The 18,228-nt window shown below is 36.2% G+C and overlaps 1 protein-coding gene across 2 annotated transcripts in view; it reads right to left on the reverse strand.

Moving 5' to 3' along the window:
* Window positions 1–3,370: 3,370 nt before the first annotated feature.
* ZCCHC4 (zinc finger CCHC-type containing 4) overlaps window positions 3,371–18,228 on the reverse strand; it is a 47,922-nt gene continuing 33,064 nt past the window's right edge. Inside the window, exons 8-14 of one of the 2 annotated variants that reach the window (XM_007125547.4) lie at window positions 17,658–17,758; window positions 10,403–10,524; window positions 10,083–10,158; window positions 8,582–8,633; window positions 7,922–8,066; window positions 7,724–7,789; window positions 3,371–4,004 (exon numbers count right to left, since the gene is read on the reverse strand). In XM_007125547.4, coding sequence (XP_007125609.2) covers window positions 3,869–4,004; window positions 7,724–7,789; window positions 7,922–8,066; window positions 8,582–8,633; window positions 10,083–10,158; window positions 10,403–10,524; window positions 17,658–17,758 — 698 coding nt within the window. In that variant the 3' untranslated portion in view covers window positions 3,371–3,868. The remainder of the gene's footprint in view (window positions 4,005–7,723; window positions 7,790–7,921; window positions 8,067–8,581; window positions 8,634–10,082; window positions 10,159–10,402; window positions 10,525–17,657; window positions 17,759–18,228) is intronic. The other variant, XM_007125548.4, reaches the window with a different exon arrangement.

An 18,228-nucleotide genomic window follows, 5' to 3' on the forward strand; every position in this document is an offset into this window, starting at 1 on the left:
TATGAATTACCCAGAAGGCATGTATAGCACAGGAAAATAGCATAGGTGTGAAGTTCCAGATGTGGCCATAGCACCTCATGCGTGTCAGTGGGAGTGGGTGGCAGGGACTGTTACTGGAAATGATCCAAAGTAGCCATAGGACAAGAGCTATTAACACACGGTATTTCCAGCCTTTTCTTTTTCTCACTGCCCCATAAAGGAGACTTTGGCTTTACCCACTCCGTTTCTTTGCCTTCCCCATTCTCTAAGGAAAACACTGCTTTGTCAAATTGGTTTACTTGTGCTTATGTGGCACAGGATCAAAAGGAAAAGGGGGAAAGGCCCAGGGATCAGGCATTGGTGCTTTTTAAGAAGGCAAAGACAGGAGATACAAATGTGCATAGTGGTAAGTGGGAAAGGGGTGAGGGAAATGAAGAGAAAATAGACTTTAAGAATTCCCATGATGTATATTAATCTATCCTCTTCCTAGTGCTTGAAAAGAAAATGCAGTGGCTAGCTCTTTTGAAATAACTTTTTGGTAGCTAGGCTGTTTCTTTGATCACTACACCCCTTGGGCTAGCTCACACCAATGGCACCTTTCCACGTGTTATAACGGTGTGGGGTTAGATTCTGAAAGGCAGGAAGTTGAGAACAGAGGTTGTTGGCGGAGGGGCGTGTTGTTGAAGGCATCACACTGGTTCATCGGTCATGCAAGACCTTAATTCTTGTGCCAAGGCTGATGATGGGTTAGAAAGGAAGGAAGACTAGTTGGGCAGAGGTGGGGAAGGGGAGAGGGGGGTTGCAGGAGGTGATTCCAGAGACGTTTCTGAAGTAGGATGACATGAACAGATTATTGATTAGATCAGGGGAATGAAAGCAAGGGAGTAGTCAAGACAGGTTGGGATATTTGGATGCACAGACTCAGGGAGTAGAGTTGTTGTTGGGTGGGGTGGGATATGAGGGAAGTATGAGGGGAAGGGAGGGAAAGTAGACCAGAGCAAAGGAGTTCAGTGAGGACTACGTTCAGGTGGAGGTGTGGTGTGAAAATCCATCTGTGATGGCCAAAAGGCAGCTGAAAAGGCAGGTGTGAAGGGGAAAGGTCAGGGCCTGAGCAGAGATGTGGGACTCACAGTGTACAGGGATGGAAGATGGAGTTGTGTGGGATGTGACTGATCTAGGCCAGGTGGAAAGGCTGTTATTTTGAGAGGCCTATTTTGAAGTCAAAAAATAAGTGAAACATACAAAATAAGCAAATTAACTGGATTTGCTGGAAAAAGAAATAAAATGTTAGTGATAGAATCTCTCTGCTCTGCCATGGTTGCAGCAGCACAAGTAATAACTAGAATGTGTCAGCTCATGTAAATGTCACGTAAATGACAAGTCCAGTCATGGGGCCAACTTCAGGGCAGACTAGATCCAGCAACTTGGAGTCACCAGGGACCCAGCTGAAGGTGTGCACTACCATAAGGCTGGCTCCCCATGTGTTTGCTGGAAGACTGCCGACAGCACCTGGAGCTACAGGCTTCCTCATTCAGAAGGAAGAATGAGCGTCTCTTCACCAGTCACAAGACTCAAGTACTGAGCTGCATTGTAATTAGACCAGCCCTTATCCTGAGCCTCGCTGAAATCACTCACAGGTAAAGGGGATGGAATTACGCCCTATAAAAAGTCCTCCCCACGAGCTGGAGCGGATGTCAGTCAACCCTCCTCCAAATCCCACAGCAGGCACACAATGGAACGGGTGGGAATGATGGTGGCGAAGCGGCCCATCCATAGTGTTCAACAATGACAATCAACCATTACTACTCAAAGGGTGGTTTTACGTGTCCTTTTAAAAAGCTTAGAAAGTTTTATCTGTCAAATTTCAGGAATTTTCTTCTATTGCTATTTTGAGTAAGTATCTTAATGTTCAGATAGGCAGATTTCTAATTAGAACAAATGACTTCATCTCCCATCACACTTTACCTCCCAGAGACATTTTTACATTCTATTAGTTTATCCTCTGAGAAAAGAAAGAGATTAAGTCCTTAAAATTAGTGTTAATTGAACAAAAAAACCAGAACCATCAAATTTCCTATTTTTAACTTTCTAAGGAGGTAACGAAGTTTTTAAGTACAGAATTCCTGATTGTAAGTAATACCCTATTTGCTCAATACTAAGATGGACATTTTTTTCACATTTCAATATTTCTGAAAAAAGATACATCTAAAATTTAATATATACAATTAATGAGATAAAGGTGTTTTCTCCCTGAAAAGCTATGATTACATCGAAAATGCATTTTACAATTGACGGTATCTTAAAACTAAGAAAATATGGTGATGATAAAAACCATTGGCCATCAGGACCCAATTCTTCAGCAGTCATGGTCCCTCAGCTGTCTGAGTTTCTGGGGAGATTTCAACAGATTTTAACCATGGTATCGTGGACACCATGAAAGTCAGGCCATGTCCACATCTGTGCCTGAATCAGAGAGGGGAACTCTCACAATGATTGTACAAGGTTCATATCTCATCCAGTCACCTCAAAATCTGCCCCTCCTATCACCACAGGAACCCATGTTAAAAAGGGGGCAAGAGAAGAGTTTTCTGATGCTTGTTAAGTCCAGGAGCTTGGCTCATCTTTTGGTATAGCCTGATCTACCAGGACCACACTGATCAAGGCCACATGTGCGTATTCCACATCAGGCAACAAACCATCCTAACTTAAATACCAGGTGGAATTTAAATACCAGATGGAGTGCAGTTCTTCTACCTTTACTCTCAGGGCTCTAGCTGAGCCCAAGCAGAGACGCCTCCAAACCTGCTCTAAAGCAGTCATTTGGGAAAGAGAGAAGAGTCATTGTGCAAATGCAAGCCACTCTAAACTACTAAGTCTTAAGGAGACGATGAACTGTTTGTTCAAACTACTCCCTTCCATGCTACAATACCTGACCACCTGGTGATTACCATTAGTGCTCCTTAGCCATCTTCATTTGTTAATGTTTCTCACCTGGTAGTAGGAGAACTGAGAGCCAGGGGCACGTGCCTCATTTAATTTCACCACAAACAAACCTGAGGTCTAACTATTACTGTCCCCATTATAATAACGAAGAAACAGTAGCTTCTAGAGAACGAATGACCTGGATAAGGACATACAGCCAGGAAGTGTTAGAATAGGAATGAGGATCACCAAGATATCCTGCCTTCTGCTACTACTTTTACAAAGTAGAAACGTACTGCCTAGGTTAAAAGACACTAAGATGACAGAGCAAGTCATAATTCTAAATACCTCACTCATTCAACAAACATTTAGGTGATTCTATACCATCAAAGGACAACTGCAAAAAGTATTTGAAAAATAAATATTTAATAATAATAATAATCATAATCTTTATATCTTTAGACTGCCTTTGTCAAAATTCTTTCCATCATCTTCAGACTCTGTCTAAAAAAAATATTATACGTTGTATTTCTCTTTACAAGTGGGGTTTAAGCCATTGTACAATACTTTAATATTTAAAATATAGAACTTAACATACTCTTACGTTCAATGTAAACAAAACCTCAGGTTTTCATTCTCATTTTCTTCTTTCTTCCTGCAAAAGGACGCTTTATGCCCATTTTTCAGATAAAAGAGGCTAAAATAATACGACTGGAAGAGATTTAAAGAGAGAAAAAAGGCACTGAGAGCTAGCAAACCAGCTAAGGATGGAACAACTCCCAAGGTCTCCAGAGGGGCTGCTGGGGGTGAGGAGGTCTATAAACCAGGAAATACCACCTGCCTACTTTCAAGCTTAGAGAGGTGCATACCTTTGAAAGTGACAGAATTTAAGTCCAGTGAGGCACTTTCAGAAAATGGCATCAAAGGTTGGACTATAAATCTTTCTTATTCGCAAGCCACTGGACATCTAAGAGCAAAGATATTGATGAGCTCTTTCTCTTCTTTTCTTCTTCCTTGTAACAGATGTATGATTCATGGACTGTCCTTTAGTGGTCTCCATTTTCATCTTATTGCTCTTTCTTTGCTTCTGCTTTCTGACAGCTCTGAAAAACAAGGTGCTAAATTATTTTGTAGAATGAGCACAGTGAATTATGTAATTATGTTGAAGTTTAATTAACTAGCTAACCAAATAAGAAAACAGAACAAAAAGAATTTACTGTATTATAAGCATAAATCCTCAGAATCCTAACCATAATAACAAGGAGATAGAGTCCTGACCAAGCAAAATGTTTGAGAAAAGAAATTTCTTTGAAAGATGGTGACTACAGATTTAGAACAATCTATTCAGGACAAACACACCATAGAAGTAAATAGTCAGGCCAATGACTTGGGAGGTTTTTTGGTTGGTTTTTCTTTTTTTTTTTGGTACATTTGTACTGCTCAACTCAGCACTTCAATCTCCAAATACCTGAATTACATTTTTCAGAAAAAAGACCAATACACTGGCAGTTAGCAGTGGTAGAAAAATGAAATAGCACAATGGAAAAAACTGAAAAGGCTTAAAGAGGCCCATCTTATAGTCCTACAGCCAATTTTCCTTTCCTCAGTAGATCTAAAAGTCCTGACAAGTGCCATACAGGATGCCCACATTTTGTGGTCTCTTCTTGAAGACTAGCTTCAAAATGAACAAGTTGAAGCCACCATGGAGAACAGTAAGGAGGTTCCTTAAAAAACTAAAAATAGACCTACCATACGACCCAGCAATCCCACTACTGGGCATATACCCTGAGAAAACCATAATTCAAAAAGATACATGTACCACAATGTTCACTGCAACACTATTTACAATAGCCAGGACATGGAAGCAACCTAAATGCCCATCGACAGATGAATGGATAAAGAAGATGTGACTCGTATATACAATGGAATATTACTCAGCCATAAAAAGTAACGAAATTGAGTTATTTGTAATGAGGGGGATGGACCTAGAGTCTGTCAGAGTGAAGTAAGTCAGAAAGAAGAAAACAAATACTGTATGCTAACACACATATATAGAATCTAAAAAAAATGATACTGATGAAGCTAGTGGCAGGGCAGGAATAAATAATGCAGATGTAGAGAATGGACTTGAGGACACAGGGTGGGAAGGGTAAGCTGTGACAAGGTGAGAGAGTGGCATGGACATATATACACTACCAAATGTAAAATAGATAGCTAGTGGGAAGCAGCCACATAGCACAGGGAGATCAGCTCGGTGCTTTGTGATGACCTAGAGGGGTGGGATAGGGAGGGTGCGAGGGAGGCTCAAGAGGGAGGGGATATGGGGATAGATGTATATGTATAGCTGATTCACTTTGTTGTACAGCAGAAACTAACATAACGTTGTAAAGCAATTATATTCCAATAAAGATTTTTTTTTCAAAATGAACAAGTTGAAACTCACTCTCTAAAAAACATTAAATCATACCAGAAAAAAAAAAACACAAAAAACCCAGATCCTTTGTTTCAGGTGCTCTCTGAACTACATTACAGGCAATTTATAGCTGAGGAAGATTACTGGTCTATCCATTCATTTTCTCCAAGCTAGCAGAATCATGCCATTTATCATATCATGAACGAAGGGATGGGCTGGGGCTGCCAGTAATGGCAAACCTGGGCATTTCCATGGCTGCCCAGCAATATCAATTGTTAGATTCACTTCTCCTAAACCACCACAAGTCCTAGGGAAACGCTTCTTCTTGATCTTCCCAGGACCAAAACCTGGGAAAGGAGCTTCATAAACAGTATATAATCTCCTAGTGGACCAAACTCAGCCTCTCCTTTTGTTCATTCAGTATATATGTTAAGTGTTGGGAATACAGAAAGGAACGGACACAGTCTTTGACTTCAGGGAGCTGGGAGACTGAGACAAGGCATATGTCACCCTTCCCTTTCCTTCCCCCCAGTTTTTTTTAGGGGAAGAAACAGAGGCTATGAAATCATCCATGAGGAAGTGGCAGAACTAGTTTGATTCAGGAAACTGTGTTCTTAGTTACCTTGATACTACATACTCTACTATAAGTTATTCAGGTATGTAAAATGCTAAGCATACAGTAATTAATAAATAAATATTAGCTATTATTAGCAGCTCCACATGACTACTACTCAGAATTTTGCTTGGCAATTTTATATTTTTCCATGTTTAGATTTTTCACCATGGACTGGGGTATCCTCTAAGTTGAAAATAAAACAAAACAGTCATCTTTATACTGTTTTGTGCATGTTACATAAATCTCCTTTCCCTCCAGCCATTTTTTAAAAGTAGGATAATGTCCTGATAAGTGATGATTTAGCAAACTTAATGAAGTATAATCTCTTGATGGCAAATTCAATGAAGCTATGCATGTCTGTATACAAAATTTAAACAAATTTTCTTTTGTTTGTCCACTCAGAAGAAGAACTAAACATGAACCAGATTTCACTAGAAGATACAGTAAACAAAAACAGAAAGAAAATGTTCATTTGTAATAGGAATAAACAAAACTTTCCAGAGATAAAGTCTCTCAACAGTGATAAACTGAGTATAATAAACTGATTGTTTTATTTTGCCTTAAAATTAAATTGACCTAGTATTTGTCCTCTAAATTATAGGTATTTATGTAACTGATAAAATGAGCTCTAACCACAAGAGGGAGCCAGCATCATTCCAGATCACAACCAAAGGAAAATTAATACCAAGGAAAACCAAATTAACATGACAACTATAAAACATATAAGATGAAAAGATCTTTTATGCCATATATGCTAAAAAAGCTATTAAAATTATTTTTTACTATTATAAAGAAAAAATTTTGCATTGTCTATTTCACTGTAAAATTTTTTTGAAAGCATATCTGAAGATCACTGTTCACAGTTTAGGAGTCTTCTCTAAGAGAAGAAAGTGATACTATTTAAGAACTATCAGGTATACCACATCCTAAGGAATTTGGTCTTGAATTAAAATTGATAAAATCTAGTACTAAGAGATACTACATGATTTCCCTCAATGAAAACAACACATTACTATCAAATAGACTAGTCAGGGCTATTTAAGAACCAATAAAGAGCCTACATTGTATTACCAAAATGCAAATTCAGTTTCCACGTGTCATAAGATCACAGAATCAAAGGCTGAGCATGTTGTTTGCAAGCAGAATTACATTGTAATAGTGCAACAACCCCAGATCGATCCTTTATTAGGTTGTATTCTACTCTTAAAGCTTTATAAAAAAAATTTTATAAGACTCTTCAATACACCTCTTTAATTAATTTTTAAAATTCCACTTCTACCCTAGATTACTTAAAGGAAATAATTATTTAAAGTAAATTTGATAAAAAGTAATGGAAAAGGTAGTTTAAATACTAGGCAGAATTCAAATGGCTGGGCTTTAATGGAAAAAAATGATTTCTACTGACCAAAAGAAAACAAATGGAAAAGAATTCTAATACAATCACAAGTAGCTACTAAACCATCAGATACTTCTAATAATAATAGATGTTTTTTTTCATCACTAGTCATATGATAGCTCAAAATTTTTATCCTGATCTCAACAGTCATGTAATGTTAAACTTGGCTATCTGGTTTTCACATCAGTAAAACAAGAGGACTCAATAGCTATAATCCCTTCAGTTTAAAAGGAAAAAAGTGTAACATTCAAGTTAGCCGAGTTGAAATACCAATAGTTTTTCTAAATATACTATTATCATTGGTATAACTTTGCTCTGAATTACACAGCTATATTACACAAATACATAGGAAGTTAGTCACTTTCTACCTTATATTTTGGTTATTTTCATGGCTTACCTGTAAAATTTTAGGCTCTTTGACTCACCTTCATATCCTCCCTCTCCCCATCTATGCAAACAATACCTAACAGTGAAAGCAACAATTAATTTAGCATTTAGCATTTCTGGATCCTCTGATTATTGTGTACTTCTGTGGATTTCTCTGTACAAATATACAAGGAAAATTTTTTCTAGTAAATAAAAGAATTCAACTAACTTGTTAACTTTCTTAGATGTAAAGATGTTAGGACAAGTACTCCGTTTATGATCTAATTCACCACAAATAAAGCAGCCATGTTTAGGGCTGTTGCAAGAATGATCTGGAAGAGCACAGTGATTGCAAATGTTACAGTGGATCCAGGCTGTAAAATAAAAATTAGGTATTAGAAGAGGTTCATTTAATATAATTTTTCATTTGATTAACCTTTATGATAAGGAAGCATGAATAGTGTTTACTTCAAATATTGTGATGGCTTTGCATAGCTAATTATAATTTGGCTAAAGAGGCCAAGGTTAAGAGGTTGGAATCCCATGTAAACCAGCTAACTTCTTTCTGATACATGGCAACAAATTCAGCCCTTCTGCCATGAGTCATGAGCTTAGAGCCACTGACAAAATGGGGGCTGGCTGAGTGATACAAAAACCCTGTTAAAACAAGCCAAAGCAAATTCAACACTGAAACAGGGTAAAGTCATGTCTCTCTTTGAAGGAGAGAATGTACATTTTGGCAAGTGTAAAAATTAAAAAGCAAGTAAATTAATGCAAGTCTCTATATTATTTTTTTCTTTTGTAAATACAGTTAAATAAAAATCCTATTTAGATGAAGAAAAAGTCAAATATTTTCAGAAGATCTCAAACACTAAGTCTGAATACTTACAAGGCTTTACACACTTTTTGCAGAGAAAGCAATGATTCCATTTCCTGCCATCCTACAAAAACAATTTTTAAATTATGTTTAACTTGTCACTAAAAATCAAATTTCCACAATTAAAAATTAAAATGTCTTATTAAATTCTGTGTAAATTATTCATTCCTTATTTCTCACTTTCCTGGGCTTTACTATTAAATACTTTGATTTTAATTTATGCATTTCTCTACTCAACTCAAACGCCTCCTTGATGGGCCCCAATTTCCTTAAGTCTAAAACTGGAGGATTTATCTAAATGATCTTGAAAGTCCACTCCAGATCGAGCAACCCAATCTGCATAAAGAAGGACTCAATGAAAATTTCAAGAGAATTAATGATTCATAGTTTTTATGTGTCTAGCTGGTATAATCCTTAATAACATTCATATTTGAGAACTTAATGTAATTTAGAAGGATAGAGGTTACTATTTGGGTAATTTAAAAACTGTGAAATAAAACACACCTAAAAAAGTACATGAGATGCATATGTCCAGTTTAATGAGTATTATAAAGTGAACACTGATGAACCCAGCAAGTCAAGAGACAATACCATCAGTACTCTAGACACTTCCCCACATGCCCCTTCCCAACCCAGCATTCCTCCTTCCCCACTGAGAAACACCTATCTTGGTTTTTGTGATGGTCACTTCCTTGCTTTTGTTTATTTTTTCCACTTACGTGTGCATCTCTAAATAATAAAATTTTGTTTTCCTTATTTTGTGTTTTGTATGATCCGAGCATAATTTTTTTTAATGAAGAATACAGATAATTTCTAAACTAATTGGAAACATATAATCAGATGTGTTACCATAGTTAAAAACCAGTATAACCAGTAATATAATTATAAAGTTATAAAAAATGTACTTTCCAATAGTTATAAAAATATAGCCTTTCCTCTGGAGAATATTATGTGCATATCAGCCAACTAAACTTACATGTTCTTTCTGACTGGATTTAGTTAAAATAACCGAGTAACCTAAAGGTGATCCCACCTTCTTAAAAAAATAACTAGGAGGTATGTCCCCTGTAGTCCTTCCTCATCTGTAAAAAGCCCTGTCTACTAGTGCTGTGAGGAGTAAATACACAGCACATGTTATTAATTATTGTTTCATCAGAACAGTGATGGTACCTAATAGTTCAATTCCTTATTTGAAACACCTTAATTTTGCCCTCAACAAAATTTAGCCCTTATTTAGTGCCTTATTTGAAACACTAATAATTTTAGCAGTCATACGGTACCATATAAAAATAACTCAAATAGTTGTTAATGATGATGAAGGCAACTAAGTATTTTTAAAAGCCTGCTGTACTTTATAATTAGAGAAAAAATATTAAAGTATAATTAATAAATGATAATACATTAATACAAACTATAATATTAACAAAATAACATTAAACAAATGTAATGAAACTAGTGACCTAAAATAAAACTAATACGTTTGAGTAAAAACACATTCTAAAGAAAACTGTACCTTGGATGTGCAAGAATTACAGTGTTCACAGTGCTGATTCTCTAGAGAAACATATCGTTGACACAGAGGGCAAAATCTAAGGAGAAAAGAAAGACTCGAAGAAATCAGCTACATATACTTATTGAGATTCACAAGGTAGATAAAAGTTCACAAGACATTTGTTACAAAAGTTCGGTGTAATTCAAATTAAATTCAATATAACATTATAGGCCAAATTTAAAAGTAATAAAAGAACTACATGAGTCAATATGAAAGGCATTTGGTGTTAGATATATGGAACTTTATTTTCAGTGACTCGTGTATTTCAAGGTCTCTCTTACCTGTACCCTTCTTCAATAGGAAGAATTATTTTGTTGGGTGGGATATTGGTGAAAATACGCACAGGAGACTGTTTCCGGCCTGTCTTTCCATGTTTATAAAGTGCATGATTATCATAATCTACCTAGAAAGTTTAAAAAAATTAAAAAGGAAAAATTTCTCAAATGAGTCAACATTCGTTAAGATTCTTTAACCAATAAATGAACAAACTGATGCCAAGATACAAATTAAATCAGAGTATTTAATAAGAAGTTCTCAAAAGCAAGAGTTTACTTATTAATCAACAGCCTCAGAGGGGCCTCTATGAGAGTAAAATTTCATTATAAAAAAGGTAAAATTTGTTATGACACATTCATGTTACCTAGGATTCAAAAAACAACTCTAATCTTTTATCCAATGCAACAGACTTTGCAGGAAAGGCTTTTATATAATTAAGACTTTAGCTTTGGGCATTAAAACATTCCACCTTTGATGATCTGTGCCAGCTTGTATAGGGCTTTTCATTTTTTGCCTGTGAAATTCACTGCATGTCCGTTTTCAATTCCCCAAGGCTCAGTGCAGCCTCAGTGTGGCCCTCCACCATCACTCTCTGACAGAGCCAGGTGTGGGGGCCAGGCAGTGGCTCTGCCACTCACTTTTTATGTGACCTCAGGCAAGTCTGCATCATTTTCATCTGGAAAAGGAGGTTACTGATACTTACCTTAGAGTTGTTATGAAAGTTAAATGAGACAATGTATGTAAAACACTGAATTCAGGACCTGGCGTATGGTAGAGACACATAGAAGGATGGAGTGCAGAGGGAAATCTGTAACTATAGTTGTTTTCCCCACAATGACTATTTCGAACGTTTACCTCTCTCCTCAAGATCCCTAACTCAACTTTCCATTTCTGCAGATTATCTGGAAAGTAAACTGAGGCCAACAAGCATGATTTCTATTAGCTTCTTGCTTCCGTCTCCTCCTCCACCCTATCATCCATACACATTCTCAATTTGGTTTTAAACCTGCCATGAATCCACCTGGCCACTAAGTCCATCCATCTTCAGATCAGTAATTCTCAAAGTGTGGTGTCTGGATCAGCAACATCAGCATCACCTGGGATCTTGTTAGAAATGCAAATTCTTGCCCCACCTAGGACCTAATAACACAGAAACTCTGGGGGTGGGACCCTGCAATCTGTTATTTTTAACAAGCCCTCCTGGCACACTGAAGTTTGAGAACCACTGCTTTACATGATCCACAAGAATACCATGAGATTTTTATAAGGCTAATATAGGTAGATCGCAACTTTCAAGTAAGTTGTAATAAATTCTTTAGATTCTAAATAAGGTTACACTTAAGAATTTACAACAGAACTGACTTGCAGAGTAGCTATTTAATGAGGGAATTACAAAAATGTAAGGAATTGATGACAATGGAAAGAGAGGTCTTTAATGGGAGGGAGATTCCTAAGCTCTCTCCATGGCTATGCCAATGCCGGCTAGATTTACAGGTGAACAAATTTAGGAAGACTGATTAACAAGCTTCAGCAGTGGGAAAAAAATAAGTACAGGATGAGGAGACTCAGCTAAATGAGAGACAGTAGGGAAAAAAAAAAAGCCCTAGGGCGTTCGGCATGTGAGCACGCACAGTCCAACGTGGGGAGTCCACAGTCTATCACAAAGGTGCAAGAGCTGGTGCAGGCTCACAGCCGGCTTACACAGAACTGTAATATCGTAACAAAGAAAGGAGACGAAGTTAGATCACATTTGAAGCCCTCCATTCAGCTGCTACATTTTAAGAGAGACATTAATAAAGCCAGTTCATTTCTATTGAAAGTAATGGGAATAAATAGGGCTTATTATAGTTTAACAGATTGGGGGTGTTTATTCAGAAAAGAGAAGACCGGGAGGATCTGATAGCTATGTTATAACTGAAGGGGTGTCATGTGGAATAGAAATTAGACTTATCCTTTATTGCTTCGGAAAACAGAAGTAGGACCAATGGTTAGAAGTTAATAGGGAGCATATTTTATCTCCATATGAGAAAATTTTCTAACGATTAGAGCTATTAAATAAATTGAGTTGCCTTTTAAGGCTGTAGGACTTTGCTCAGGGAAAGCATTCAAGTGAGACTAGATGACTGCTTGTCATGAATTTACTGGAAAGGATTATTACATTAGGAAGTCAGCCTACGTTAAGGCTATGCATCTTTACAACTTTAAAATTCTATGAATATACGCTACCTATTAGAGGCTAAGACACAAAAGTAGATTTTACTTCAAAATCACCGTAAAATAGTACCTTAAGTAGTTTTCTTTTAAAATGATTTAAATTCATAATTTTTCCCTAATGCACCTTTTCTAGGTATTCAGTAAATATATGGTACCATATTAAATTCAACAAAGATACTTTGAACATTTATGAGTGTCATAAGAAGAAAAATTCTTCCCAAGAGAATCTTATGAAGACTTTCAAATGCTGGAAAAGAGTATCTTAGAAAGATTTTTAGTAAATGGAGTAGTCCATGCAATATAATAGATAGCAGATGGAAGAGAGGGAAAAAAGAATTTCTTTATGGTTACCTAAGGAGTCAGAGAATGTGTGCATCAGGGAGCTGGTTGATTACTTGATTTTGCATAACCTAATTGAGATTATTATTATTTTTAAATGTGGGTTTGTTGTGCTAATTAACTATAAACATATGGTATGTAAAATGCATGCTGCTAAGGTAAATTAATGTACCTCTAACATACATCCATATTTCATAGCTTCATCCACACAAATAAACCTCCTATGGAAGTGCTGTAAAGCAAACACAATTTTGCAAATTGCGTATCACTAGTGGTAGAGCTGATACACCATTTTCCCATCATTATCCCTGACATTTCACTCACAATGGTGATGAGAGGCATTTTCGAATAGAAAATTTCTCCCATGGAACTGATTAATGTGATGAAGTACTGTATAGAAATGAGGGAAAGCAAAAAATCTCTGCAATTCCTAACTTTTAATTTTATCTATACACAAATTTCTTCTGCAACATGAAACTGAAACTAGTTATACGGAAAACAAGACATTCAAGTCGACAAACATTTATTATTCTGCACCTACTATGCTCCACGTTATCATGCTAGGAAACAGAGCTTAAATAAAACAGAGTACATGTTTGTATTTTCATAAATCCCTAAAGTGTGTTCTGTTTAATTTCAATATATTCAAAAGATTCCAAGTGAACTCTTCAGCTCCATCAATCAACTTCTACCATAGCAATAAGATTTTTCAGTCACACCATATTCCATGTAACCTCTTATTTTAAATATCATATGTATAGATATATACACAGACATACACATGCATATATGTGTGTGTGTTATTCCTCATCACTTCAAATCCATTAAATGTTTTATGTTTATTGTATATTGAATTTTGAGAATTTCACGTGTCACCTTATAATTTACAATCATTTCTGAACATGAAACCAGACTAGAAAAACAAACAGTTTTCTAAACAGGATGATTTTTTAAAAGACAGCTTTAAAAAAAAAGCAAAGATCTCTACTTTTAACAATCCCGACAAATGTCCCAGATTAAGCAGAAACAAGAGATCATAGCGTGTTCAAGGTGGAAGGGAAGTGAGAAGATCTAGTTCAGATATGGTAAATACAGGACCTGAATGCCATCACTCCCTGACCCTGACCCTGTGGCAGACATCACTAATCAGTCACGCTACTCTCTGCCACTGAGCCTGGTATTCTCAACAAATTCTCCAGAAAATCACTACCAATTTATCAGGCTTAAGTCTAAAAGTAAAACTTATCTGGCATCCTTTTTCTGGTTCAGTCATTTTATTTTATAGGTAAGGAAACAGAGGCCTGGAAAGATAAAGTGACTTCCCTCAAGATTATATTTAATCTTCTAAACTTCTTCTGACTCTAAAATCAGAATTTCTTTTCATTACCAAATCCTTCCTTTCTAATCTGCCCTTAATAAAGCTCTTGGTTTTCTAGGTCTTTGATAGCTATTTTATTCTGTACTCATCAAGTGCTTTATCACTGAAAAGTCTACATGATTTATAGTTTATGAAGATTTGCAGCATTTCTGCCTTCCTCTTACCTAAAAAGTATTTCCAAAAAAAGAGATTTAGTGATTTTTTTTTTTTTTTTTTTTTTACTGCATTGTGGTTTCGGGGCTTATAATCATCTCAGGCAAAGTCAGAAAGAAGGCCTAATCAAGATCTATAGGAAAAGACCTGTGAAGGAGGAGAGGAAACTTTCAAATTTTTCATTTGATGAAGGTGGCTAATACAAAAGGAAAAAATTACCACAAAATGAAGTTAAAGTAACAAAAGAAAAACAAAAAAAGAATGCAAAAGGCTCAGAAAGGATAATAGTAAGTCCAGAGAGAGTTTCAAAAAAAAAAAGTAGAAAAATCATCAAAGGGGAGGTACAACAAACAAAGTTTACATATACCCTAGGAGATCTGGCAAAATCAGTTTCTCCCACTGAGCATGTAATGGGCAGTAGTGTTCTTATCTTTAGTAGGAATCATGAAAAATGAAGATTTTTTTGTTTTATAGGTTTTATTCTAATTCTTCTTCTCAAAGGTTGGCTTTCTCTTTATTGGAAAGACTGCTTTTCACCCTGATACACATGGCCTAATTAGAACCTTTTCCACCAATGCACTGAATCATATGATTATTTTCAGTAAGCTTGGACCTTGGAACTAGTTCTTAAAATTAAAACTACAGTATTTCCAAAAGTTCTTTCCTAGTAACACAGGCTGTCTAAACAAACAATAACTGGTTACTCCACATTAATAATCGCTCTCATCTGCTTTATTCTGGATCTGCCTTCTTCTGCCTCCTCACCAATTGAAATTCTTGCCCACAGTGAAAACTCATCTCTAAATGTGGATGAAACAGTTTTCTGAGGAACGATGCATTTTGCAGTTAAAATAATGTGTTTTGTGACATTAAAATTGAAGAAAAGTTTTACCCCCACTCTGGGGCCATCTAAATGATGACTATAGTGATGGTTATGACAATGCTAATAGCAATAACCTATTTTCTATATTTGCTGTGTGTCAGGGATGAGGCTAAATCTTTTAATGTATTATCTCAAATAATTCTTAAAACCTTATGAAGCAGATATATTATTACTATGCTCATTTAACAGGTAAGATGAGTTTCAGAGAGTTAGATAAAATGTGTAGGCCTAGCTAGTAGGTGGCAGAACCAGCATTATAACCCAGTTCCTTTTCAACTCCAGAGTTCGTGCTCTTTTTCATTCAAATATTCATTCAACGTGTACAGGGCACCTACTACGTGCCAAACATTGTAGTAGCTGATTATTCACTGTCAAAGGCAGCAGGTGCTCCTGGAAACCAGAAATAGTTTACTTAGTTAACATCTTTAGGATATGTCAGCTATCTCTGCATTGCAAATGTCCATATTAGAAGCATCCTTCAGATAAGAAACAGAAAACTGGATACCCTAAAAAGGAAAGTAAACCAGCTTTGAGAAGATATATGGTATGGATTTGCCTAAAGCAGAGCTCAAGAAGTCAAGGTTAAAATGACTTGTGCTACACACTTTTGGAAAGGACACTGTTAATATGGTTCAAGAGCCATAAAGAAGTCCATTAACTTTGATAACGTAACTTTTATAATTCTATTTTAGTTTTGGAAATTTATTTTAAGGGAGTTATGGAAAATATGGAAAAATTATATGAATAAAAGATGTTCATGGCGGTGTTATTTATAGTACCTTAAAGGTGGGAGCAACCTCTAGGTCCAAAAAAAAGAGAATGATAACATAGCCTATTAATGGAATAATTTACTTATTAAAAGCATAAGATTATGTAGCTACATTTTAAAATATACACTTATATAAGGCACCATGAAGAAAGCAGAATTCAGATTCATCTTCTATGATTACAAATATGTAAAAGTGTTTTTTAAAAAGACTGGATGTGAATACAACTGACCCTTGAACAGCATGATTTGAACTGCGCGGGTCCACTTATACGTGGATTTTTTTCAATAGTAAATACTGAACCAAACTTGGTTGGATCCACAGATGTGAAACTGCAGATATGGAGAAACCTCACATACAGAGGGCTGATTATAAGTTATACACCAATTTTCAACTGCACCCCTAATCCTCCTGTTGTTCAAGAATCAACTGTACCTCAAAATTATAATATTTGCTATGTGAGGTAGAATCACAGGTAGGATCTGTCCCCTCATTTCTGGTAACCCTGTTTCATTATTTCTAAATAATTTTCATAATAGTGTATATCTTCAAGACTACAAAGATTAGAACCAAGTGCTATAGGGAATTATACCCAGTATCTTGTAATAACACATAATGGAATATAATCTGCAAAAATACTGAATCACTATGCTGTACACCTGAAACTAACACAATATTGTAAATCAACTATAAAAAAAAAAAGAAACAAGTGCTATCTTGGGACAACTAGTGAAGACGTTTACAGTTCTAGAGCTGAAAAGCCTTAATCAGAGGCTAGTCAACTGCTCAGAAAAATCAAATAGAAAAATGTCATTACAAAAGTGGAAGCAGTGCCCACTTGGTGACCACACATAGTGATGGCGACAACAGGGTTAACCTCAGAACCCAAGGTAACGAATCCAGGAGAGTGGACATTGAAACAGAAGGAGTTGAAGGACAAGGATGCAAAGGAGGAGGTCCAGTCAGTCTGCCCTGAATCAGCACACCCACACCTCTCAGCATCTCTGCTTCTCTGACACGCCACAACCTTGGGCACACCCCTCCTTAGAGCTCCTGGCATCCTCTGAGCAGCAAAGTGAAGTGTACATGGCATTCCACCCACCAGAAAAAGCAATTTACTTCTCTACAACCTCTGAATGGAGAAAACCCATGTTCATAATGATGATCCTGGGGTGCTGCCCAATCTTCTGGTGATGATGAAAGATCAGATCATTTGGTCTAAAACCTGGCTACAGTTCAGAATCACCTGGGAAACTTGGTAAAATATTTTTTCTTAGGGCTTTATCCTCTGATTTTGATTTAGTAGGTTTATTCTGGTACCTAAGAATCTATATTTTTAATAAGCACCCTAGAGATTACAGACATTTAGGAACTACTGCACTAAGTTACATATGATATAGTTTTAGTGTTTCATACAGCTTATAGTGTTTGCATTTACTAAAATTGATGAATTGTCTTATCAGAATATTTATTTAAGCAGAATATCCATTCCCCAACCATGTCAGAAAACAGAATATTTACTATACCTGGTAATCCAGCATGCAGAAGCTTGGGAAAAACTGACAAATTCGGGATTCAAAAAAATAGGGAAAAATCCAGAATATGGGTAGTTCTTTGTGACTGTTATCTGATGGATCACAAAAAAAGAGAAGAGAAAATAAGAAACTGATACTAAAGAAAAAAATAAAGTAGAAAGCTGTTACTGAAAAACATATGGTATTGGGAGAAATTGTAATCCTTCAATACATTTAAATCATACAAAAGAAGAGATGATTTACCAGAGTACCATTCATTTACAACTTGACCTTTCCCAAAAGTCAGTGGAAACACTCTTTTATATCTAAACACAGCTACACACGGTATGTAAAAGTTATCTTTACATGCATATCACTATAATCTAGCTAAAGGCAAAGATATTACAAAAAAAGTGGGAGATAAAAAATGAGCATCACTTTGAAGCACAAAGGTGGTTGTGATATGGTAGAAGGAATCCTGGACCAAAACGCAGAAGGCCTTAGGTCTGAATCTTAGCTCTGCCATAACTCACTATGCCAGTTTTCAGGGTGAATCCATCTTTTCTGAATCGTGGAAGATTCT

Source organism: Physeter macrocephalus, chromosome 7 (assembly GCF_002837175.3).
Source record: "Physeter macrocephalus isolate SW-GA chromosome 7, ASM283717v5, whole genome shotgun sequence".
Taxonomy (NCBI): domain Eukaryota; kingdom Metazoa; phylum Chordata; class Mammalia; order Artiodactyla; family Physeteridae; genus Physeter; species Physeter macrocephalus.